Source organism: Martes martes (genome assembly GCF_963455335.1).
Source record: "Martes martes genome assembly, chromosome: 4".
Taxonomy (NCBI): Eukaryota; Metazoa; Chordata; class Mammalia; order Carnivora; family Mustelidae; genus Martes; species Martes martes.
The window spans coordinates 85,956,968-85,982,711 of NC_137891.1; the positions used below are offsets into that span (position 1 = coordinate 85,956,968).

The following is a 25,744-nucleotide window of genomic DNA, read 5'->3' on the forward strand; positions in this document are numbered from 1 at the left end:
TTTAACACTCCCCAAATAATCAAAGGCAAATAAAGCATACCTCAATCAAGAGAAAAAATAAGTAGATTGGGCTACCAGCCCCTATCAGGTTTTGAGGAACAAGCAAGGTACTCAAAAAAGGGGCTGGCACATATCACCCAGAACTCAAGGTGGGCTTTCCTGCACATCTACAACAGTAACAGGTTGACAATATATAGAACAGTGCATGAGAACTGTAGTCAGAGTACACTTAGGACCGTGCGGAAAACCCAAGTTAATCATTCAATCAGTATCTCCAAAGAAAACGAAAAAGAACAAGATGTAGAGAGGAGTGCAGGGCACTTGTAGGTTCTGATGTGGACAAATTCTGTATTACCCAAATGTTTTAGAAGATACCATCTTTTGAAATTAACCTTGCTCTATAGCTCTACAGAGTCAATAGTGAGTGAGAGACTGCTATTAGCAAAGATATATGGCAACCAATAAAAGAACAAACAAGTCAACAAAACCAACTTACACATGTACAAAAGACCAGAATGCAAACTTAAAACTGTCTGGAAAGAAAATGGAATTATACTTAAACAGAAATAGAAATCCCCTCTATTACCGTACTTTACTCCCTGCAAAAATCATAATCAGTATCTTTTATTTATGTATGAACCCATCTTGCTGGTAGACAAACTGATCAAAGTTGTGGTGATTACTTCTAATGCTCTAATATATATCATAAATGACAAGATCGGGGGGAAATAAAAGCTAAATGTTTTGAGGATTGAGTTGGGCTGACACTCACCACAAACTTCTCACCATTCTGCTCCACATGTTTGTATGTGGGGACCGATATGGGTACTGCTTGCTTTTCTGTGTAATCATAAAATGATTGTCCCAACGAGTCGTCACTGGGATCTAGGTTATCTGCCTCATGTGGAGGTACAGATAACACTGTCAAGATCAATTCCTTCTCGCCTGCTCGGATCAGGTCCACCACCTGCTTGTGTGTCGCCCCCTCAACATTCACGCCGTTCCTAAGGGGAAAAAGGGAAAAAGAAATACCATAAACCAGAAGGGTCCAAACACCTTGTATCTCCACCCTCCTGCCCCCACTCCACTGTCACGCAGTATGAACCATAAAATCAAGATTAATTTGGTTCCAGAAAAGCTGTTTATATTTTTATAGATCATAACATGAAAAAGTATTTGTGAACTTATGGCAGGGAGAAAAAATGGAAACCAGGTGAGAGGACCTGCCCTTCCTCTATGCTAGAATCCCACACAGAGCTTCAGGAAAAGCACATGGTGAAGCTGCAGAGGAAACAAAGCTTTCAAAGCTAATTTCCTCATCCTTACCAAGCATGTATACAATACATTCAAAACGCCTTTTAATAATACTGCCATTTGAACTCCACTTAGTTCTTTTTAAACCTCCTAAAATTCCTGTAAGAAGAAATTTTTTTTACAAAATGCATTCCTTTAATTTGTAGAGACTCAAAAGTATGACTTAAAATAATTTTTATATTTATATCTGATTCTATCCCATAACTCCAAATCAGTCAATTTAATTTTCCTTTATACCAAGTTTCATCGCCTTGGGAGTTAAGTGGTATATATTTTCATATAAATAATTTTTTTAATCACTTGGTTTTTAAAAAGGCAATTTTGAAATTTCATTATCTGAACCAACTTCTTTTGTCCTCCCAATTACATCAATTATTCTCTCTTAGCATTCTATCTACTCTTCTTTCTGCTCTGTGCTATCTCACTTAAAGCCCTGTGTCATCAGTTCAAACTAAAATAACCTACATCCAAAGTTATACAGTAAATCAACCTACTCATTCTCCTCCCTGCTTCACTGGGTAAGAAGGCTGCAACTAGGAAAAGTACAAGGTTTGGAAGAACAATAATTTTGTCAAGAAGATGCTGAGTGTCACAAAACTCACTCAGCAAACTGAACTACCTTTCTGCAATGCTGACCCTGCCTGCTGTCTCAGCAAAAACCACTCGGCAGCTAGCTGACCTGGAGGTTCCCTCCATGGCTATCTCCCAAGAGTTAAGAAACAGACACCTGGCCTTTACTCAGTGTCATAAAAGCTTATCTACTACCCTTTAGAGTTAAGCTCTTTTTCAGTTCCAAACCATTAGGATTTTTCCTTCCTGAAAATGATGCTAAGTTTAGTAACAAGCCTTCCACAAACTTTTCAGTCACTGGAACTGTCTCTGTCAAACTCTGGTATCTGAAACATCCATTTATATAAACAGAACAGGCAGGAGATCACCCTGCTAAACCTCCTTCCTTTTGGGTTTAACAATCTAATCAGTAAATTCAGCACTCTAGACCTTTCACAACCTAAAGTCTAACTTATACACACACAAAAAAATTCAGTAATTTTACAATTGGCTAGCTATAGAAAAAAATAAAAGCACCCCTTCCACTGACGGAAATTTGGGCTTTTAAGATTTGGATCAGGTCAAACTAGTAATCAGAAAAAATGATCAACTCTCATCACAAAGCCAGATGGTAAAACAGAGAGAAAATGGGCTTTGAAGCTATGGGTTCAAATTTTTGGCCCTACCTTTACTGCAGGCACTGGTCTTAACTAAGTCATTTAACCTTTCTGAGCATTGTTTTCTGCATCTGTAAAATGGGGACAATAATAAGCCCCTAAAAGGATTGTTGTGAGGATTACTGTAATGAAACAAGTAACTCAGAGGAACACCACCTGAATACTTGCATTAGAATGAAGTATTGTGGGGTGCGGGGGTGGCTCAGTGGATTAAGCAGCTGCCTTTGGCTCAGGTCATGATCTCAGGGTCCTGGGATGGAGTCTCGCATCTGGCTCTCTGCTCAGCGGGAAGCCTGCTTCCCCCTCTCTCTGCCTGACTCTCTGCCTACTTGTGATCTCCCTCTCTGTCAAATAAATGAATAAAATCTTTAAAAAAAAAATAAATGAAGTATTGTGTAGCTGTTGAAGAAATGTTGGCTGAAGAAGAAATGGAAACCTAAAGTTGGGAATTGTCAAAGGATTTCATCTAATCTTTAGCCTTATCAGTAGTTCTGCGAACATGTTTTGCTGGTAGAAGAAATAAAATTGAAAAAGAGCAAAAATTTAGAAATCAGCATAGAGAACTTCATCTACCCTTTGGAACCTTAGCTTACTCATGAATACCCTTAAAAAAAATTTTTTTTAACAAAGTAGGGAAAACTTACTTTAGAGACTGAACACCTTGGATACTAAAACAAGATTTTTATGTTAGTATAAGCAATTTTATGAAACACACATTTATGAAAAAAGTTTAACTATACTAAAATCTCATTTTTCAGCTCCCCAATTTTTTTCTCCTTTAAAGTATCTTTAATCTGGGGTATTCTGTCAATAGGCTGGGGGTTGGTGAACACCTATATCATTTGTCTGTAAAACTGTATTTGTGCATATACGTATTTTTCGCCATGAGTATGGGGTCCATTGCTTCCACTGGCTTTGAAAGTTCTTAACCTTTAAAAGTTCTTAACCAAAAAGGTGAAGAACTACTGCTTTCAATGCACACTTCCTCCATCCATTCAGTTTTCACATTAGAATACACTGTTCCTGGGTCACTCAAAAAACAAGCCCCGAAAGTCATCTGGGAAACTTCAATAGGGCTTATTCCAAGAGCCAGAGAGCAAGAAAGCTTGCTTAAGTTTCAATTCTTTACCAGAAAGACCAAGCTTCAAATTGGCTCTCATCCCAAAAACCTCTTTTTAAATAAATAAATAAATAAAGACAGGAACGAACTACCACTGTCACATTCTAAACACACTTGCTAATGTTTATTTGGTTCGACTAAAAATGGAATGTTATACATTCCACAATTTAATACAAGGCTGGAAATTCCTTCATTCTTCAGAGAATGAAATGAGGTCAGTAAAAACCCCAGGATGTTTAATTTCAGAAAGGATCCTCTCTCCTCAAGAATTAAGAGCTTCTGCAATTATAAAAATGTTTATGATACCCTCTTTTCCACAAGAATGCCACCATACCAAGCTCAAAGTGTGGCCCAATTTGGACAATTCTAAAGACATAAATGTAAACTATAAATTCTGCAATAAAGGAAACTTCCAGCAGTTGACTTCTGGTTCAAAGCATGGGTTTTAGAGTCAGAGAGACTTGGATTTGAGTACCACTTGTGCCATTTAACAGATGAGACACTGCTAAATTATTCAATCTCACTGAACCTCAGTTTCCTAACCCATAAAATGGTGCCAATAATACCTAGCTAACAGAATGAGAACTAAAATGAGATAAAGCTCTGGAAGACGGTAACTACTCAGTAAATGACAGCTATTCATGTGATAGTATTTGTATCAGTTGGACAAGCAGGTTAGTAGTATTTTGGCCTCCTGATGACACAAATCCTTCCTATCACCAATCTCCCTTGCCTGTCTTCTGTCTTTGTAATAAAATGTAGCTAGAATTCATTTGAAAATAAATGATTGAGCTCTCAACCTACGCTGACTCATCACAAGAAGGGAATCACCTTCATAATATCACTGAATCAGAGAACCACCTAGTCCTATACCACACAAAAGTAACTACTGCCCAATGGGTCCTACTCATCTACGTTCTTTCACAAAGAAAGGGAACAGCTCAACCACACTATCAAAACATTTTCAGCAGGTATGTGATTAAACAAATTCAGCAAAATGTTAATTATAAAATTTAGGTGGTGGGTATTCAGGTATTCAGTGTGCATTTCCTTCAACTTTTCTGTATGCTTGAAATTTTTCATAATAAAGCATAAGAGGAAGAAAGGCTAGTAAAAATCTCCAACAATCCACAAAGAAGCCCAAAATTTTGTTTCTCTGGGTAACCAGATTTACCTAAAACGTACTTTGTGTTTTCAGCATTATAAAAAATATACCTAATAATTTTAATAAAATTCTCATTTTTTACATAAGACTAAACTCTGGCCCAATCAGAGGACTTTAGCTAGCTAAGGGGAGTGGCTTTATTTATTTACTTTTTAAAAAAGATTTTATTTATTTGACAGAGAGAAAAAGAGTGCACAAAAGGCAGAGCAGCAGTGAGAGGGAGAAGGAGAAGCAATTTTCCCACTGAGCAGGGAGCCCCACGCTAGGCTTGATCCCAGGACTCTGGGATCCTAACCTGAGCCGAAGGCAGATGCTTAACCAACTGAGCCACCCAGGTGCCCCAGGGAAGTCGCCTAAGACTTCGGTTCAACTAAAGTAAGCCAACAGGGGAAACTGTAGAGCTAATATAAACACTATGAAAAGCAAGGGGAAAAAGCTCTAAACAGTCAGGATTTGTATAGGAAGGTGTACATACTGAAGGAAGCTGTACATACTGAAACTAAATATGGATGGAAATATGACAGAGCCAATCACTAAATGTACCACAGCAAGGAGCCATTCTGTGTGGTAAACAGAATACTATCTTGACCCCCCTGTGACATTCACGAAAAGTAATTAAAGGGCAATTAGTCCCTTGGAGACAGCCTGTAAAAAAACAGACAATAAATTCCTATAACTGCAAGCAATATGACATAGATTTCAATTATATTGATTAAAACACAGTGGCTACATGCCCACAAGAATGGTTAAAATAAAAAAGAGGATAAAACCAACTTTTGCCAAAGATATAGAAGAAATGGACTTCTCATACACTGCTGATGGGAGCACAAAGCAAAAACAATCTGGCAATTTCTTACAAACAACTGCTGTTGAATGTTCACTGAGGCTTTATTCGTAACAGTCCAAAGCTAAAAACAGCCCAGTATCTATCAAAAGGTAAACAGATTAAAAAAAAATTGTGGCACACTCATGCAATGGACTCTTAATTGGCAATAAAAAAGACCAAACTACTGATATCCACAACAACATGGATGAATCTCAAAAACACAATGAGAAAAAGAAGTGTAACAGAAAAGGGTCTATGATTGATTTGATTCCATCTATTTAACTACCAGAATAGGGAAAACTATTCTACAGTGGTAGAAATCATATCAGTGGCTACCTGTGGGGCACGGGTAACTACTGAATGCGAAGGAACACAAGGAAGCTTTCAGAAATGATGGAAGTATTCTGTATCTTGACTGGGGTGGTGGTTAAATGGGTCTATACCTCTGTCAAAACTGAAACTCTGCACTTAAGCTGTGTGCATCTGATCGTATATAAATTAAACCTCAATAACACTTACTTAAAAATAAAAATTATTGGGGCATCTGACTGACTCAATAGGTGGGGCATGTGACTCTTGATCTCAGGGTTGTGAGTTCAAACCTCACGTTGGATATAGATACTTAAAAATAAAATCTTTAAAAAACAAAAATAAAAATAAATCTTTAAGCAAGTGATTCTTGATCTTAGGATCATGAGTTCAAGCCCCACACTGGGTGTAGAGTACTTAAAAAGTTAAATCTTAAAAAATAAAAATTAGGGGCACCTGAGTGGCTCAGTCAGTTAAGCATCTGCCTTCGGCTCAGGTCATGATCCCAGCAGAGTCCTGGGATGGAGCCCTACATCATGCTCCCTGCTCAGCAGGGACTCTGCTTCTCTCTCTGCCTGCTACTCCCCATGCTTGTGCTCTCTCACTCTTGTTCTATCTCAAATAAGCAAATAAAATCTTTAAAAAATTAAAACTAAATAAAAATTATTATACAATATCCTCATTTATAAATGTGAAATAGGAGTCCATCATCAGAGTGAAACACAATCCTTATTCTACTTTTAGATTACTCTGAATAAAGACATTGAAGTACATCAAGCAAATGGATCATACAATTCTTTTTCTGGTTGTTTATTTTTAGGATTTTATTTATTTGAGAGACAGAGAGAGAGAGCACGGGATGGAGCACAGTGGGAGGGAGAGGAAGAGAGCATCTCTAGCCGACTCTCCACTGAAAGCAAGACCAATGGAGAACTCAATCTCATGATCCTGAGATCACAACCTAAGCCAAAACCAAGAGTCAGACGCTTAACTGACTGAGCTACCCAGGCACCCCTGGACCAATTATTTTTTAAAAAATAACTATAAAGACTACATGCAACATAACATGGAAAAGTTCTTATATTATGTTAAATGCAAAATACTGGGTATTGTGATTATGAGCACATAAAATATTTTTGCCCAAGAAAAGGCACAATGTGTAAAATATGAAAATAGTTTAGTCAGAGTGACTAGAACTATGAGTAGTTTTTTTTAAATTTTACATACCTGTTATTTCTTCAATTACACAAAGCTTTTTTTAAACTTTCCTACTCTGTCCACAACATATCTTTATATAAATTGGATGAAGATTCACAAGTTGGAGAAAAACAGACCCTTGACATCAGAAGAGAGACACTTTTTTTGACTTTTCATTGCTCATTGCCCAGTTGGTGGGTACACTAGACTATAAAAACAAGGAACTACTCTACTGAAATGTGAAGATATGTCCTTTCTAATTTGTAGTTAAGGCATCTGACTGGCTTAGATTGGCTCCTTTTCATCTAACTCTGCCTCCTTGCTATCTTACTTAGGCAAACAAGTCAGGGAATATGTTTATTGACTAATTGTCTTAGCAATCAGGCTGTACTTTGCCCTTAAACACCTGAGATAAGAGATTCAATCACATGTAAGCTGAACATAGCCAAAAGAAGTGAAGCTTGGATGCATCTACACAAAATTACTATTCTGGACCACTAAATAAAGAAATTTTTTGTAATTTGTTTCAGAAATAATAACATTTTGCATCTTATATTTTAAAACACCTTATTGACAGGAAAAGAGAAGTATAACTAGAGAATGTAAATGGCCAAAGATTTCTAAAATGTTTGAGCTTTTTCCAATAAATAGCAAAACTTGTCAACAATTTAAAAAGCACAAAATTATTATCTCAATACTTTTTTATTTTAAGATTTTATTTATTTGAGAGAGCGAGCACGAAGGCAGGGGGCAGGGCAGAGGGAGAGGGAGAAGGAGGCTCCCAGCTGAGCAGGGATCCTGAGATGCAGGCCTCCATCCCAGGATCCTGAGATTACAACTTGAGCCAAAGGCAGAGGTTTAATGGACTGAGCGACCCAGGTGCCCCACCTCAATGCTTTTAATGTTAACTTACAGGAAAATGAGATGATGACGATGAAATAGGTAAAATCCTTCTGAAAAGCAATTTTACAGGTAATATGCATCTAAAGTTATAAAAATGTTCCTATCTTTTCAATTAAAATGGCATTACTGAAAAATTTATCCAAAGGAAAACATCAAAAGAGAAGCTCCAAGAGAGTAAGAACTTACTAACCTTTGTATGTGGACCACTCTCAAGTATGTTGAAAGAAAAAATGAAATATTCCTAAACAAAGAAAAAGATTGTTTCCAAATTTCTGTTCTCATTAAAAAAAAAATAAGAGCGGCGCCTGGGTGGCTCAGTGGGTTAAAACCTCTGCCTTCGGCTCAGGTCATGATCCCGGGGTCCTAGGATCAAGCCCCGCATCGGGCTCTCTGCTTGGCAGGGACCCTGCTTCCTCCTCTCTTGCTGCCTGCCTCTCTGCCTACTTGTGATCTCTGCCAAATAAATAAATAAAAATCTTTAAAAATAAAAAAATAATAAAAAAAGAGGGATGAATAGTTAAAATTATAGCACAAATTAACTATAAAACAATCATTTAAAATTACATAGATGAAGAAAATATCTAGACTATGTTTGAGCCATTATGTTAAAAAGTAGATTGTAGGGGTGCCTGGGTGACTCAGACGGTTAAGTGTCTGCCTGAGGCTCAGGTCATGAACCCAGGGTACTTGGATGGAGCCCCGCATCAGGATCCCTGCTCATCAAGAAGCCTGCTTCTCCCACTTGCTCTACCGCTCCCCTTGCTTGTGCTCTCTAGTGCTCTGTCAAATAAATAAATAAAATCTTATTTTTTAAAAAAGTGGATTATAAAATGTAACTTCTAAAAGGTAACATAGGAGACAAGCTAGGGTATGGCAAAGAGATTTTAGGTACAACAACAAAAATATGATCTAAGAAAAAAAACTGCTAGGCTGAACTTTATTAAAATTAAAAACTTTTGCTCTGTGAAAGATACTGTTAAGAGAATGAAAAACAAGCCACACCCTTGGGGGGGGGTGGAATATGGAAAATGCGTATCTGATAAGGGACTTGTATCCAAAATAGAGAAAGAACTCTTAAAACAACAATAAAAACACAAACAACTCAATTACAAACTGGACAAAAGATATGACACCTCACCAAAGATGATTTACAGACGGCAAATAAGAATATGAAAAGTGGGACATCTGGGTGGCTCAGGGGGTTGAATGTCTGCTTTCAGCTCAGGTCATGATCCCAGGCTCCTAGAATGGGGGTCCTGGGATGGAGCTCCCTGCTCAGTGGAGAGCCTCCTTTTCCCTCCCCCTCTGCTGTTCCCCCTGCTTGTGCTTTCTCTCTCTCTCTCTCTCTCTCTAATAAATAAATAAAACCTAGGGGAAAAGAGAGTATGAAAATTTACTCAGCATCATTCATCATTAGAGAACTGCAAGTCAAAACAAGATACCACACACCTACTTGAATAGCTAAAATCCAAAAAAACTAATGACACCAAATGGCGATGAGGATGTGGAACAAGAGCACCTCACTCATTGCTGGCGGGAATGCAAAACAGTATGGCCACTTTGGAATACAGACTGATAGTTCCTTAAAAAGCTAAACATAGTCTCAACCATAAGATTTAGCAATCACACTACTAGGTATTCACTCAATTGACTTGAAAGCTTGAATTTACACAAAAACCCACATACAAGCATTTATACTGGCTTTATTCGTAATTGCCAACCTGAAAGCAACCAAGATATCCTTTTTAAGTGAATGGCTAAACAAAACTGTTTATCCATCCAGTCAATGGAATATATTCAGCTATAAAAAGAAATGAGCTATCAAGTCACAGAAAGACATGGTACAGGGGAGAGACCTTAAATGCATATTGCTAAGGGAAAGAAGATAATATGAAAAAGCTATATACTGTATGATCCCAATTATACAACATTCTGGAAAACGCAAAGATCAGTGTGTTGCCGGGGTGTGGAGAGAGGGGAAGGATGAATAAGTGAAGCACAGGGGATTTTTAGGGCAATAAAAACCATTTTGTATGACACTGTAACAGCACAATCATGACAAAATGCATTTGCAAAACTTATGGATATTTATAACATTAAGAGTAAACCTGAAGGTAAGCAATTTAAAAAAAAAAAAAAATCAGCTAGCAGGTTGGGAGAATCCCAGACTGTGACAAGAGAATCTAATCGTATTTCAAATGTATTTTAAACAACCTCACTGAAGGGGATGGGGGAAAAGGTACAGACCTAAGTAACTGTAATGAATTCTATAAGATAAAGGCAAAAGGGGACTGCACATAAATACTATACTCTAGTCGATAAAACTGCTTCCCCAAGGTACAAGTTAACAACTGCTATACATGTATACTGGAATTAAACAATTAAGTAAATGAATGATGAACTTGGGGAACCAAATTTCTCACCTTTGAAGTGGAAATGCACAGATCTGCAAGGGAGAGTAACCAAAAAATCATATGGTAATGGAGTAAAGCTACAGTATCAGTAAGAACTCATGTTTAACTTAATACCGATAAGGATGGTTACATATAGAAATATTTACAGACATGCATATATACAGGGGTTAATACACACACATATATTCTTTTGTTGTCAGCTGAAAGGACCTGAAAGAAGTTATACCCTGGTAGCTACCACCACATCTAGTGCCCAGATCTTGCTTTCTAATACCATTCCCCACTAAAAATAATTAGGACCCACTGGAGAAATGGCTGATTCTAGGACTGGGCATGAAATACACAAGATGAGCCCGGAGCCTTTTGTAGTGCCAGAAAGTAAAGAAGTGCTCAAAAACAAAACAAAACAACCCAAACATTAATGGGGGGAGGGGGTATGGCAAAAGGCACAGGGGCCAACTGAAAGACCAACCAATGGTCAAAGCTAGAACAACTGGAGCAATAAAATAAAGCAGAATTGGATTATAAAACCCATATTATAAAATAAGTATCCATTGAGCCCATAATGACATAAATGACTGAACAAATTTATACATGGAGGAGAAGAGGCATCCTTCTATGCAGACCAATTCTAAATAAATTAAACAGATACTACACTCTAGAAGGGAGAAGTATAACTCCCTACTCCTTAGGTGTAAGCTACGCGGGGTGTGACTCCTATCCAAAGGGTACAGTAGGGGAGAGGGGCGGAGCACGACTTCAGCCAGATGATCAACATCACAAATCATAAGAGTATGTACTCCTCACATGAACTAATGAAAATGGTACTTTACCTCTATAATATTTCTCCCCCAAAACAAAACCCTAGTCTAATCATGAAAAAAAAAATCAGACATATTCCAATAGTCAGGCATCCTATAATATACCTGACTAATACTCAAAACTGTCAAGGTCATCAAAAACACAGAAAGACTTGAGAAATTGTTACAGCCAAAATGAGCTTAAAAAGACATGACAACTAAATGTAATGTGGTATCCTGGATGGGATCCTGGAACAGAAAGACATTAGGACTAGACACTAAAGAAATGTGAACAAACTATGGGCTTAAGTTAGTAATAATACATCAATATTGGTTCATTAATTTAAACAAAAGGACAATACCCATGTAAGATGTTCATAAAAGGAAAAATTATATGGCTGAGTTGGGAGAAGGATATATGGGAACTCTCTGATTTTTTTTTGTAAATCAAACTGTTCTGGTAAATAAAGTATTAATTTTAAAAATTAGATTACAAATTGTATATAACAGTATGATTTCAACTTCATATAAGATGCCTACATATGGAGGATTATTTTTCTTTTCCTTAGTCTCCAAATTTTCTCTAACATATTACAATACTTAATAATTAAAAGAGTGAATTTTATGCCACTACATACCTAATAAAATAACCAAAATCCAGACCACTGACAATACCAAATGTTGGCAAGGATATGGATTAACAGAAATGCTCCTTCACTGCTGGTGGGGTGCCAAATAGTACAGCCACTTTGGAAGACTGGAAACTTCTCACAAAACTAACATACTCTTACCACCTGAACTAGCAAGTGTCCTCCTTGGTATCACCCAAGGGAGTTGAAAACTTGTCCACACAAAAACCTGCAGATGTTCATAGAAGCTTTATTCATAATTACAAAAACTTGAAAACAACTAAATGTCCTTCAGTAGGGAAATGGATAAACTTTGCTACATGCAGCTAATTTCCTAAGGGCAAGGACTACACGTTACTCAGCTTTCTATCCCAGTGTCTAATCCCATGTTCAGGTAGTAAGCACTCACTAAAATTTTTCCCTGAGGGGCACCTGGATGGCTCAGTCGGTTAAGCAACTCCTTTCAGCTCAGGTCATGATTCTAGGATCCTGGGACAGAGCCCCGCATTGGGCTCCCTGCTCCCTCTCCCTCTGCTGCTTCCCCTGCTTGTACTCTTTCTCTCTCTCTCTCTCTCTGCCAATGAATGAAAAATTATTAAGACTAGCACAAAAAACACTCAATAATGGTTTTCCTTCATGCACTTCCATAATTCCACTCCTTATTTTTAACTTTTATACTGGTTTCACTGTTTAGGGGGAAGTACTAAAAACATTATGCAAGCTCTACATTTTTCAAACTTTAATATTAGTGATAATTTTGCTTTCTATTATGGGAGGTAACAGAAATAATGCTTAAGAGTAAAATATGGCATTCAATTACATAAGCAATTTCAAAGGGAGGCTATGTTTTCTTTTACTCAAATGTGTTGAAAATAAAAGTAACTAACTGTTATTAATTTTAAAAATAAACACTGACTCCAAGGATAGCAAAATGAGGTAAGGAGTAGTAAGAAATAAACATGTCAACATTTAAAAAGCAAGTCTTTATTTCATGTAAATTCTGGGCATAATCTATTATAATTATACTGTTTCATCCATGAAAACAAAATGCACCACACTTAGTATAAAAAAAATTTAAGCACAGTGGGTTCCCTCACATGACAGAGGCTAAAGTTCTGATACTAAAACTATATACAACATAACTTACTTTGTTTTGATAGGATTGTTAGTTTTTCAATTTTTGTCTTTAAACATTTGGTCAGCATGTAGTACTGCATGGTTCTATTTAAACTATTTAAAAGTAAGGCTGGATGTGAAAATTGGGTTACTTCTTTACATTATGGGATGATGAATGTTAGGTAGGGGTTAAGAAAGTTGCTAGTAGCCATTATGGTTTCCCTAGCCTAAAATAGCTTCCCATGTACACTACTATTGCTGAGAACCAACCCCCCCCCCCCCAGTTACTGAACAGTAAACAAACGTAATCAGTTTTAAATCATTTCCCAACACCAACTCAAAGAGTCTGAGATCTGCTGTGTTTTGGACCCTTGCCTTCATGGCCAATTTAAATGGAATCCCCAAATGTTTTTAATTTGGTACACTGATCACAGTGAAAGTTAATTAAAAGATAAAATCAACCAGCTTTATCAACAATCTTAGTTTGTAAGTGACACAAATTACCAAAGAAGGAATCTTAATTTTTTAAAGTTCTATTTCACTACTATTTCTGCATTACTACATAATGTGATTAAAAACATGACTCCTGTGATCTGGTAAGTTTGTTCTAGGACAACAGCCTACACCCTGAATCCTACTAGCTATTTCCTAAACATTCAATTACTCTCAAGAGGTACTATACATGAGTGTACAGAAAGAAGTGTAGAGGGGCCCCTGGGTGGATCAGTTAGTTAAGCATCTGCCTTCAGCTCAGGTCATGATCACCGGGTCCCATCAGCCCTTCACCAGGCTCCTTGCTCAGCAGGGAACCTGCTTCTCCCCCTCCCTCTGCCTGCCACTCCCCTGTTTGTGTTCCTGCTCTTGCTTTCTGTGTCAAATAAATAAATCTTTTAAAAAAAGAAGAAGAAAGGTACAATAAGACCTTTTCTGAATCAGCAATATAAAGGATAACTGGGTAGGGCAGGGAAATCTAAAATAATCTACCAGCACATAACTCATAAATAAGTGTCACATTTCCTTGGATTCAAAATACCGGCCAGAGAACAAAACTCATTGCTGTTTCCAAGTAAAGAGAGATGCAAGTTACATATCTTGAGAAAACAGATCCAGAAAGTAGTTTTTAACCTTACCAAAATCAAAATGACAATAACATTGGGTAAAAAAAAAAATCAAGTAACACATGGTGCATTCAGTAGACAAACGACACACTTTACAAGTTATAAACTTTATAGATGATTAAACTGATCAGCAAAAGAAGTGGAAGAAGTTTCCAAAACTTTCACATTTTCCAAGACTGCCAAAAATTAATTTAACCAATATACCAATTTTTTAAAACATACTAAATAAACCTAACTAAAACATGCCAGACATATAAATATAAAAGTACTGCAGTATTTGGGGGGAAAAAGACAACTTCCTGGTTAATCTCCTGGAATAGTTCTCTAAAAGTAATCAGCTGCTTGAACACAGCTGGGAGAATATCCATACAAGCAGCTGACTCTCTGCAGACACTCTGTACTTTTCCAAAGAGAAGTAAACTAATTACTTGTGTTTCAAGTCCACAGAACACATAGATCTGTCATTCTAGTTTTGCTCTGAGGTCTGACACAAGAACCTACACTTTTAGATAGCTTAAGCAAAAATAAATCATTTTTTAAAAGATGTTTTCGGGTGCCTGGGTGGCTCAGTGGGTTAAGCCTCTGCCTTCGGCTCAGGTCGTGATCTCAGGGTCCTGGGATACAGGTGGCCTCTCTGCTTGGCTGGGAGCCTGCTTCCCCTTCTCTCTCTGCCTGCCTCTCTGCGTACTTGTGATCTCTAGCAAATAAATAAATAAAAATCTTTAAAAAAAAAATACTTTAGGGGCGCCTGGGTGGCTCAGTGGGTTAAGCCACTGCCTTTGGCTCAGTTCATGATCCCGGAGTCCTGGGATCGAGCCCCACGTTGGGCTCTCTGCTCAGCAGGGAGCTTGCTTCCCTTCCTCTCTCTCTACCTGCCTCTACCTACATGTGATCTCTGTCTGTCCGAATAAATAAATAAAATCTTTAAAAACAAAATAAAAACAAAATAAAATAAAAACTTTAAAAATAAAAAAAAATAAAAAGATGTTTTTATAATAACTTAAGTTCATGGAAGGAAGTACCCATAAGGATACTCAAATACAATTCCTTACTCTGCAACTTCAATACCTTGAAGATAGGTTTATTTTCTCAACTACTATGAGAACCTTACTTGCTTAGCAGGGAGCATACTAACAGCAGGGAGCACACTAAGTTATAAACAAAAGACTACATACATACTACCTAGCATTTTACTAAAACCATATCACACAATTTAATCCTGAAGTATGCCTCACATTACGGACAGAAAGCAAAAATTTACTTTGTGGTCATCACCAATTCTTATTTAAGGATGTATTTTCATTCTGAAGGTAGACGGCACGTATAAATCTTAGTACTGTATTAAGCTGTCTGTCTTCAGACCCCTCAACTCCCAACAGTATGCTGTATGCAGAAACCAAAGACTTAAATTAAAGGAGGTATCTTCAAATCAGAGGAGCAGACTAGGAATTCTTAGAACAGCTAAAATAGAACATTGTAGGGCAGAGCACACTGGGTCTGCAGCATGTAAGGATCAAACTTATCAACTGTGAACACCACAGTAAGTATACTCATTTTAAACTTAAAGAGAAGTGGGAGGCCAGGGTGGCGCAGTGGGTTAAGCATCTGACTCTTGATTTCAGCTACAGTCATGATCTCAGGGTTGTCAGACCCTCATGGAGCTCCACATGGAACCCTGTACCCAGCATGGAGTCTGCCTGAAGATTCTTTCCCTCTGCCCCTCTCACCCTGCCCCTCTTTCCTCTCTCTCCCAAATACACAAATAATTTTTTTAAAAAAATTAAAAAGAGAAGTGTATATTCGACAAGCTAGGCTAGATTGTGAAGTAAAACTTACACAAATTAAAGGCAACCAGCTCCTCACCAGCTGTTCCCAGCTATGGGTGTTAGAGCTTAGTTGTTCTTAGTTCCCTTCTTTATATAGTATAAGATAGCCCAAGAGACTAGATGCTCTGAAATTCTTCTAATTCTAATAGTGATTTTCCTCTTAGGCCTTGGAAGTTATTCAACCTCTTTGGGTAAATAATTAAATAAAAAGTAAATTCACAGGGAGTCCTAGGTATTAATGCACATATAATTATATTCTGATCTCAAAAACAGAGCAGAATCCAAACTTCGTAGCATTGCATTCAAAGCCCTTTTTGATCTAACTTCAAGCCCAACTGTCTACAAATAGTAACTTTAGATTCCCTGTTATCCCAAGAACTTTTCATATCCTCCTCTTTTTGGTCACAGTTTCCTCAGCCTATGAATTCCTTCCCCCTTCTCTGACTACTGAAATTAGACTTGTCCTTCAATCACAATTTAAAAAGCCTTCTGTGACCGATCTACCCACCAATCATCTCAACCATATCACCCTTTCCTTTAAACTCCATTGTGTTTTTCCTTTATCTCCCTTAATTCATATGCTTTACACACAGTAAACTGTATACTTCACCACTGAAGTGTTAAATTTCTCAAGGGCAGAGATGCAGGGACTCTGTGATTCATACAAGCCTAACAGTAATTTACACATAGTTTGTGCTTAATTGCTAAACCAGACGGGGTGATATTAGTGGGCCAACACCAGAAAAGTGATACCCTAAATCACTATTTTTCAAACAGTGGATCATAATCTAATAGTCATGAAATTCATGTGGATCACCATCAGCATTCAAAAAACAAAACAAAAAAACTCTGAAATACTGAACAGACTAAAAAATGCCAGAGAGCACAATAACACCAAATATTGTTTTTTGAGGAGCGCCTGGGTGGCTCAGTGGGTTAAAGCCTCTGCCTTCGGCTCAGGTCATGGTCCCAGGGTCCTGGGATCGAGCCCCACATCGGGCTCTCCCCTCGGCGGGGAGCCTGCTTCCTCCTCTCTCTCTGCCTGCCTCTCTGCCTACTTGTGATCTCTGTCTGTCAAATAAATAAATAAAATCTTTTAAAAATATATATACATATATTGTTTTTTGAAACTTGGTTCAGGTGGGGTTTTTTTGTATTTTATTGGTTCTAATATAAAATATATCTCTTACAGAGACTTGCAAGTTTTTAAAAAGATATTTTAAAACTGCCTAAATATTTTTGGGGCACCTGTCTGGCTCAGTCCGTAGAGCATGTAACTCTTAATCTCAGGGTCGTGAGTTCAAGCCCCATGTTTGGCATGGAGCCTACTTTAAAAAAAAGTCCTAAATATTTTTTTCCACATGTAGGGCTAGAATCATACCACCCCTACACAGGCTTTTAGAGAACTGCTCGAAATCTATATAGCTGATAGTCAAAAAGAATGATTCTAATTGGCTCTAACCTAAACCACCACATTATCCACTGGGTCAGTAATGCCATCATCTAACGAATAAACTCACCACACATCACGTTCCCAAAGCACAGGGCAGTGATCATAAATTTTAAGTGTCTGCTTGTCAACTGAGTCTCTTTGCTTATCATAAGAATTACTCCCAATGGAACTTACCTTAAAAAATAATTATCCTTGAGAGCATGGTAACAAACCCTCACCTGAAACAAACTAGTCAGTGGGGGCTGAAGAGAAGCCTTCTTCACAATAATTTATATGACCCAGACACATCTTCTTATTACTAACAACAGATCTTTTCCTGGTAACAGCGATGTTGTGGAAGTGATTTCCAAGAGGAAGATAAATGCTATTTTCAAATTTAGCTTTATCTGTTTCCTACCTCAATTACCTAGGGAATTAAAAGTATTTCCTGGGACTGCAATTATGATTATGTCAGGCTCTCTTCACTGCTAACCAATAAAGATTATCAACAAACAAGGGCAACAAATAGCCATTTTGGTTCCCTGTAACCCATCCAATTTAACAATCAGAGACAGGGTAAATAATGATATAAGACAGTTACATTTCACAATAGAACCAAAGTTCAAATGCTCTCCAAGTTTATAGGGATGTGACTGAATTTTAAGAATTTTAAGGGACCATCCAGTCAAGAATAGTTGACTATTAACAGCCAAAAATAGCTGAGAAAACAAAGAAGTGGAAAATAAACTGGATTTAGAATCCAAAGACTGGGTTTAATGCTGGTTAACATTCACTAGTGCAATACTCAGTTTCCTCTCTAATGAAAAAGGGACAAATAATACTCCTATATTCATTCTGCGAATATTTACTGAATAATAACTTGTATGTGCCATTAGACCTTTAACTAGGGAAACAACATAAGTATATGTAGTCCCTATCCTCAAGGAATTTATATTTTCCCTATCTCACAAGGCTGTTGTAAAGATCAAGTGTAAAAATACTACGCAAATTGTAACACACTACATGAAGTGCAAAGTGAGGGGTGCCTGGGTGGCTCAATTTGTTGAATGTCTCTTTTTTTTTTTTTTTAAAGATTTTATTTATTTGAGAGAGACAGAGATAGCAACAGAGAACATAAGCAAGCAGGGAGGAAAGGGAGAAGCAGGCTCCCCGCCAAGCAGGGAGCTGGATGAGGGACTCTATCTCAGGACTCTGGAATCATGACCTGAGCCGAAAGAAGACACTTCAACTGACTGAGCCACCCAGGCGCCTGACTGCTCAACTCTTGATGTTGAATGTCTAACTCTTGATTTCCAACCTCAGGTCATGATCTCAGGGTCATGAGATCAAGCCCCACATCTGTGCTCAGCAGAGTCTGCTTGAGGTTCTCTCTCTCCCCCTACCCACCCCCCCACACCTGCTTGTGACCTCTCTCGCTCACTCTCTCTCTAAAATAAATCTTTAATTTAAAGAAAGTGTGGGGCGCCTGGGTGTCTCAGTGGGTTAAAGCCTCTGCCTTCAGCTCAGTTCATGATCCCAGGGTCCTGGGATCTAGCCCCACATCGGGCTCTCTGCTCAGTAGGGAGCCTGCTTCCTCCCCACCCCCTGCCTGACTCTCTGCCTACTTGTGACTGTCAAATAAAAGAAATAAATAAAAATAAAAATAAATAAAAATTTAAAAAGTGGGGCACCTGGGTGGCTCAGTGGGTTAAAGCCTCTGCCTTCGGCTCAGGTCATGATCCCAGGGTCCTGGGATCGAGCCCCGCATCGGGCTCTCTGCTCAGCAAGGAGCCTGCTTCCTCCTCTCTCTGCCTGCCTCTCTGCCTACTTGTGATCTCTGTCCGTCAAATAAATAAAATTTTAAAAAATATATTAAAAAAATTTTTTAAGTGCAAAGCGATATAATGATTTTATTCACTTGTTCTAACCCTTCACCACATACCTTTATTACAACATTTAGAAATATTCAATAAAGTCTAAATGAGCAGATATAATAGTCTACTATCTTACTGAATTGCTTTTCTAAGGGCTGGAGTTCAGGAGTCTAACAAATCATTATTTGTTAGTATAGTCTTAGCTCATAACTATATAACCATGAAGATAAAATGAACTGAGAATTCAAGACCTAGAACCTGTTGCTCCAGGTATGGGTTGGGTATGTGGGTTGCAAAGGGAGTAAAAAAATAAAGACTTCTAGGCCCCATGCAAGACCTACTGAATCATATATAACCCTTAAAGTGTGAGCCCAAGAATCGATACTTTTGACAAACACACCCAGTGATTTTTATGTTCACTAAAGCTTAAGAATCAGTACCATAAAATTTTCCTTTGATCAATAACCATGATTTCAAACATCATTTCTAAAATCTACCTGGAAAATCTGGGCCAAACAGAATTCATCTATAATTGAGAAAGCAGCTACTCAGAAGGCACTTAGCAGTCAACATTAAATGACTCACACTTAACTTGTAAAAATATTTCTTGTGGCAACAACCTCTTTATTCCAAACTTTCACATTAAATGAAGCCAAAAAAAAAAAAAGAAAGGCCATGAGATATTCCTAAAAATGAACTCCCAATAAACAAATCTATATAGACATAGATATATATACAGCTTTAATTTTTTTTCTTATGGTTTAACTTTTAACAAGGGAATCACTTCTCAGCCTTTTGGCTCAGATCAAGTGTAACTTTAACAAGGGAAAGTTGATGGGTAGATTATCTTGACGCTATGAAGAGGAAAAGCATATACTCTACCCCACACAAATATATCAGGATTTTAAATGCTTGCAAGCAATCTTAGGGGTCCATGCTTATTAAAGACCACACCACCCAAATACCAAAGAGATAAAACAAACTACTCAACAGATAAGCCTAATCACTTAAAAATAAAGATGGTACCACAACTATAACCCTTCTACCGGCACCTCTCAAGAAATCAGTCAAGAGGCTTTGGAAATACTTTAACCTTAAGAAAATTAACCCGAAGTCAAATATTACTGCACATACTATATAATTAGTGCAAAGACATATGCATTTTGGTTCTACTTATTGAAACCATCCCTCCAGGTATATACACATCAAAGGGAAACATTCAATATATGTTACACTGGGAAAAATTACAAGGTGGAGACTAACATTGCTAGCAGAAAATTTTCCATCTGTAGTAAAATTTAGAGCCCAGAGGGCTTGTTCATATCCTACTACCAAGCCCTGCAACATGACTCTTTGCAAACCAGTTAGAATCTAGTCAGTTTTGAAGGGAAAAGGACAAAGTGATCCATACTGAATTTAGTTTAATGACTGTTCTAAGATTCAATGAGGACAGGGCTTTTGTAAGGCAGACTTTAAAAGAAATACAAAGAAATCAATGTTCTTACTCTTGTCCAAGTCTTTAGTCCCTTAAATCTCAAAGTTACTCAGTTCTTTTCACAACTCAATCAGTTATCCAAATGACTACAATATATGAAAATTAGGATAATTTGTATAAAGCAGGAAAGCATCTAAAATAGGGACAAGTCTTAAACAGCAATCATCAAGGTCCAGACATCCACCTATGACTTCATGCAAACTATGTCTACACAATAATAATCTACCTATGCCTAACCCTGATCCCACTTGGCACTTCAATAACATGCAAAACTCTCCTGGGGCAACAAAGAGGTTAACTTAAGGAACTTGTAGGAGACAAAGAAAAGCTCTAAGGAGTGCTGCCTAAAGAATGCTACAGGAAAATTAGCATCAACCTAAACAAAATCAAAACAAATAACAGACATAGATATCCCTTGAGAACTGTGTCTGTTCGATTGCTGATTTCTTCCTCTCACATGAAAACCTAAGGAGAAGATAAACCCTTTGGAAGAAGGAAAGAGACTGTAGAGCTGAAGTCTCAGAGAATTTGCCAACTTGCCTGACTCCGTGTTGCAACTATCACCATTTCCACAACAGTAGCAAAGAAGCTTTACAGAATTTGGAAATCGAAATACAGCTGAAAGGTGAGAAACCATTGCCAGGAAGAAGTCTCATCATCACAACCCTCCAGAGTAAGGTTCTCTAAGCAAAGAGCATTCTTTTGTCCTTCCCACTTTCTTGTCTTTTTTAAGACAAAGTCCCTACTCACCACCACGTATGCACCAAAATTCAATGTTTTCTCTCTAGAAGGAGGAATGGGCCTAGCCTGGAACATGGACCTGAGGCAAGTCCTTCCAACTGTCCTAAGGGATCATCCGAAGTATTCCTTACAGTACCTAATTTATGTCAAGATTCTGTTATAAAATTGTTAGTTGATATATATATCTATATATCTATATATATATAAATATACACACATATATATTTGAAATGGTTGATCATGTTAGCTGTAATCATCTACAGAATTATTTTTGGTTTAGTTCTTTTTTTTTAGTTCCTTTAGTTCTTATAAAGAGTAAATTATTTAGAACTTAATGATAAATTTCTAATTTTAAATAAATACTTCAATTTTAAATTTAAAAATAAACACCTGGATCCAAAGTTAACTTCCAAAGGGAAAGGAAAATAACAATTCCAAGAGCTTCTATCAGAAGGAAACATCAGCCACAGATTTTTAGTTATCTAGAAAGAATAGAATTAGATGCCCAGGTATGAAACAAATTTTGGTCACAACTCCATTCTATATCTGAATGCCCGGGCCCCCAAAGATTAAGAATGTATTACCAGAGAATAAGAAAAGAGCATGTAGAACATTAATGGAAAAAGAAAACATAAATGGAAGGTTAAATAGCTCCAAACAATTACTTTGATGAGCTACTCTTTCTTCAGGTGGAAGGTAAGAGGAAACAGAATGAGTGAATTCCACAGAGAAAGTATGTAGAGGATAAGGGCAGGGGTGATAAGGTAAATAAAAAGGGATGGACTCCTCAATAGGCCAGATCCTCACAATACTAACCTCTTTGAAACCTTCAGCAAACCTGTTTTACTACAGCAGAGACTGAAGGTTGTGGAAATTATAACTAAAATAACATTTATAAAAAATGAGAAAGACCTCATGAGGGCAAATCCAAGCACTGAGGGAGAGAGCAAAAGTGTGGAAAAAATAAGGTTCACTAAGAAGGCAAGAGATACAGGATTGAAGACTGCTGAGGAGAACGGAGGTAATGAGAGTCAACCAGCAATCACTATATAAATTTTAATACAAAGTATAAAGGCACCAAGGTAAAACCTGAATGAGAGTGATGGAGGAGGTCTGCACAGAAACTGGAAGACAAGGCAGCAGAGCTTTGGGATGCAGTGGGGAAGTAAGGTTGAAGGAGTACGAAGGAGGAGGGGCTGCAGTAGGAAGAGCATGGGTTGCAGCAGCAGCAGGAGCCTAAACTGAGAAGGGAAAGCAGCCTGGAGGAGATAAAGAACAGGATAAAGTCGAGCGTGGGATCACAAGAGGATATAGTAAGAGAGAATAGAAAGGGCATGCCCCAATAAAGTAAGGAGGTCAAAGACCCAAAAGAGGAGCATAGTTTGGGGGGAAGCAGGAATGAAGGAGAGCTCCACCATAATCCTGACTAAAAAGAAGTAGGAGTATGGTGCAGATGTGAAGATCGGAAAGGGGGGGGGGGCAGAATAGGGATGCTCTCAGAGGGACATGGAAATGGTAGACACTAGATTCGAAATGCTTGTGTGATATGGGACAACAGTGTAAAGAAACTAGTGTCAGAGACACCCTCCCCCACCACCAAAACAAAAACAAAAACAAAAGGCATGCAAGCAAGGGTCAGAGAAGAAGGTACACTCTTGGGAGTGTGAATCCAAAAGGGAGGGGAGGAAAGGGACACAAGGCAGGATAGAAAAATGAGGGGGTGCTTAACCACAGGAGAGGGTAACTAAGGAAAGCAAAAGGAGTGCAGTAGAGGGATGATATTCCCGCAGGAAAAGTGGGAGCCGATCACAGGTCTTGCCTACTTGGTCTAGAGGACAGAGGGACGGTCCATGAGGGTTGACCGCAGCGGCGGCGAACAAGAAACTACGATGCTAAAGATGAAAACTTGGGGAGGACACGACAGGGGCCGGGTCAGAAAAGGAGAGTCTGTCAGCAGGGGACAGAAGTCCATTATGAAGGCAGCGAGGGGCAGAGAGCGACATACCCAGGGGCAAAGGGACCGAAAAGAAGGCAGAAGAATGGGGGCAGGGGTAAAAACAGCGGGGGCGCAGGGACGTAGACTGGTTACAAGGAGGGAGGTGCGGGTTGCGAAAACCCAGGGAGTGGGGAGGTGAAAGGGTCAACCCCAAGGAGATGCGGGGCCTGAGAGGAACCGAGTCCCTAAGGCCGGTTCCGGGGCTGGAGGGGGGAGGGGGGGCAGTGGGGCCTGAGTGCGACGGGGGTAGAGTGAGATGCAGGGACGGCCGGAGGGGGCGGGGCGGGGTGGGGAGGGGCTGCGGGCGCCCAGATACTCACACCTCCAGGATGCGGTCCCCCTTGCGCACCCCGGCCCGGTCGGCCGCCCCCCCGGGCAGCACGGCGCTCACATGCTGCAGCGGCGCGTACAGCTCCCCGTTGATGCTCCGCAGTTGCCCGCCCTCGCTCACTTGGCCCCGCACGTTGAAGCCGTAGCCGGACTCGGACTTGACGATGCGCACGACCCGCGGGCCGCCGCCTCCCCCGCCGCCGTTCCCAGCGCAGTGGAGCCCGGACCCCCCACCGCCGCCGCCACCCCCGTTTCTGTGAGGGGCTGAGGGGTGAATCCCTTCCCCGTCCTCGTCCGCCATCTTGCGAGCGAGCGAGCCGTACCCCCGCCCCCCTACGCCTCCACTCCCTACTCGCGCGCGTTCGCTCTGCTCAGCAGCCGCGCGACCCCCAACGCGCGCGCCCGCTCCGCCGCCCGCGGGACCCGAGTCGGTCACAGAGCCGCCGGAGCGGGTATAAGGGAGACCGGGGGCGGGGGGAAAACGGACGGTTGGGCCCCGTGGCTCCTCCTGGGAGTTGTAGTTTCTGGACGGTGGGGGCGGTGGTGAGGGCAGGGCCCGGGGCGGAGCGGAGCGGAGCGGAGGTTATGTGACGCAGTTCGGGGACAAAGCCTGACGGGAGTTGTAGTTTAGGCGACTAACACAGCATCGAGTGCGGCGGACTGTTTCAACTGTTGACATGGGGGCAAGTTTTTTCTCCTTTCCTTTCATAACTCATTTCGTAGCCTCTAAAGGAAAATATTAGGATAAACTGATGTTTGTGACTCGACAACCTGAAGTTGCAACTTTAAATCATAACAACTCATTTGTTCAGTACCTTCTGTGTTCGTATACATTATTTTATTCCGTGGCCCCAACAACCTTGTGAGCTGAGTGGATCATGAATTCATTTCTCTATTTCACTTATTTGGAAACTGAACTGTAGAGAGCCCAAACTCACTCAGCTATTAGCTAACAGGAAATAAGGCCGGTTATTTTTTCGCAACTTTCACGTATTGCAACTACATAAAAACTATGCTCCAACTATACAAAAAGTGTATGCAGAGAAAACTACAGTCTCGGCGATTTAGAACTGGATATTAGAGGGGCCAAGTAATAATTTAAATTGGGCAATGATTTTGAAGTTATCCTTTATTTCTGATTTATTTTGTTTCCCCAAACAGCACTGTAGAATTCTTGGCCAATGGCCCAGTTGATGCTTTTTAGCTACCTACCCAAATGCACACTCACAGAGAGCGTGCAGAATACCCAGCAAAGGCAAGAAAGAAGAGCAAGAGCCAAAACAATGAAAATAGCTTACTTAAGCGCTTAGTACTCGAGTCTGGTATTTCAGTTTACCCTCCTGACTGACTCATAAGTTAGTCTGTTACTGTTTTGTGGCTGCTGACAAAAGACACAGAATTACTGGGTCGGAGACAAAGGACTATTACCACACAGGAAGCAACATGAGCTTCAGCACGTTTGTGTCAATTCCTCTTCCCCCAGGTCTTACTGGGATGACACAAGGGCTCACATGAAGGCTGTGCACTTACTTGGTGGACTGACACCACAGTTGAGGGAACACCGAGTTGGGGGAAACTGCCATTTCATAGGAAGCAATGACAAACCTGTTCTCTGTCCTGTAGGGAGACATTACTTCTTTCCTTAAAGTTGCTCACTCTAAACGCAACCTTGAGAATTGACCCTGGTGAAGAGCAGTCAGGGTCTTGCAGTTTTGGCATACCCAGGAAGATGGGTAGAAGCATGAGAGACCCATAAAGAACTGTTTCTCTCAACATTACTATGTGCCCTACTTATAGATGAATAAACAGGCATAGAGAATCCATAGAGCTAGTAAACAATCCAGGAGGAGCTACAGGGATTCACAGTGTAAAAAAGACAATAAAAGCAGGGCACCTGGGTGGCTCAGTCCATC

At 39.4% G+C, this 25,744-nt stretch overlaps 1 protein-coding gene across 2 annotated transcripts in view; it reads right to left on the reverse strand.

Moving 5' to 3' along the window:
* SNX27 (sorting nexin 27) overlaps nucleotides 1-24,344 on the reverse strand; it is a 58,202-nt gene extending 33,858 nt beyond the window's left edge. The window contains exons 1-2 of one of the 2 annotated variants that reach the window (XM_080800946.1): nucleotides 23,822-24,344; nucleotides 773-1,004 (exon numbers count right to left, since the gene is read on the reverse strand). In XM_080800946.1, the coding sequence (XP_080657072.1) occupies nucleotides 773-1,004; nucleotides 23,822-24,132 (543 nt within the window). In that variant the 5' untranslated portion in view covers nucleotides 24,133-24,344. The remainder of the gene's footprint in view (nucleotides 1-772; nucleotides 1,005-23,821) is intronic. The other variant, XM_080800947.1, reaches the window with a different exon arrangement.
* Between the last annotated feature and the right edge of the window lie 1,400 nt (nucleotides 24,345-25,744).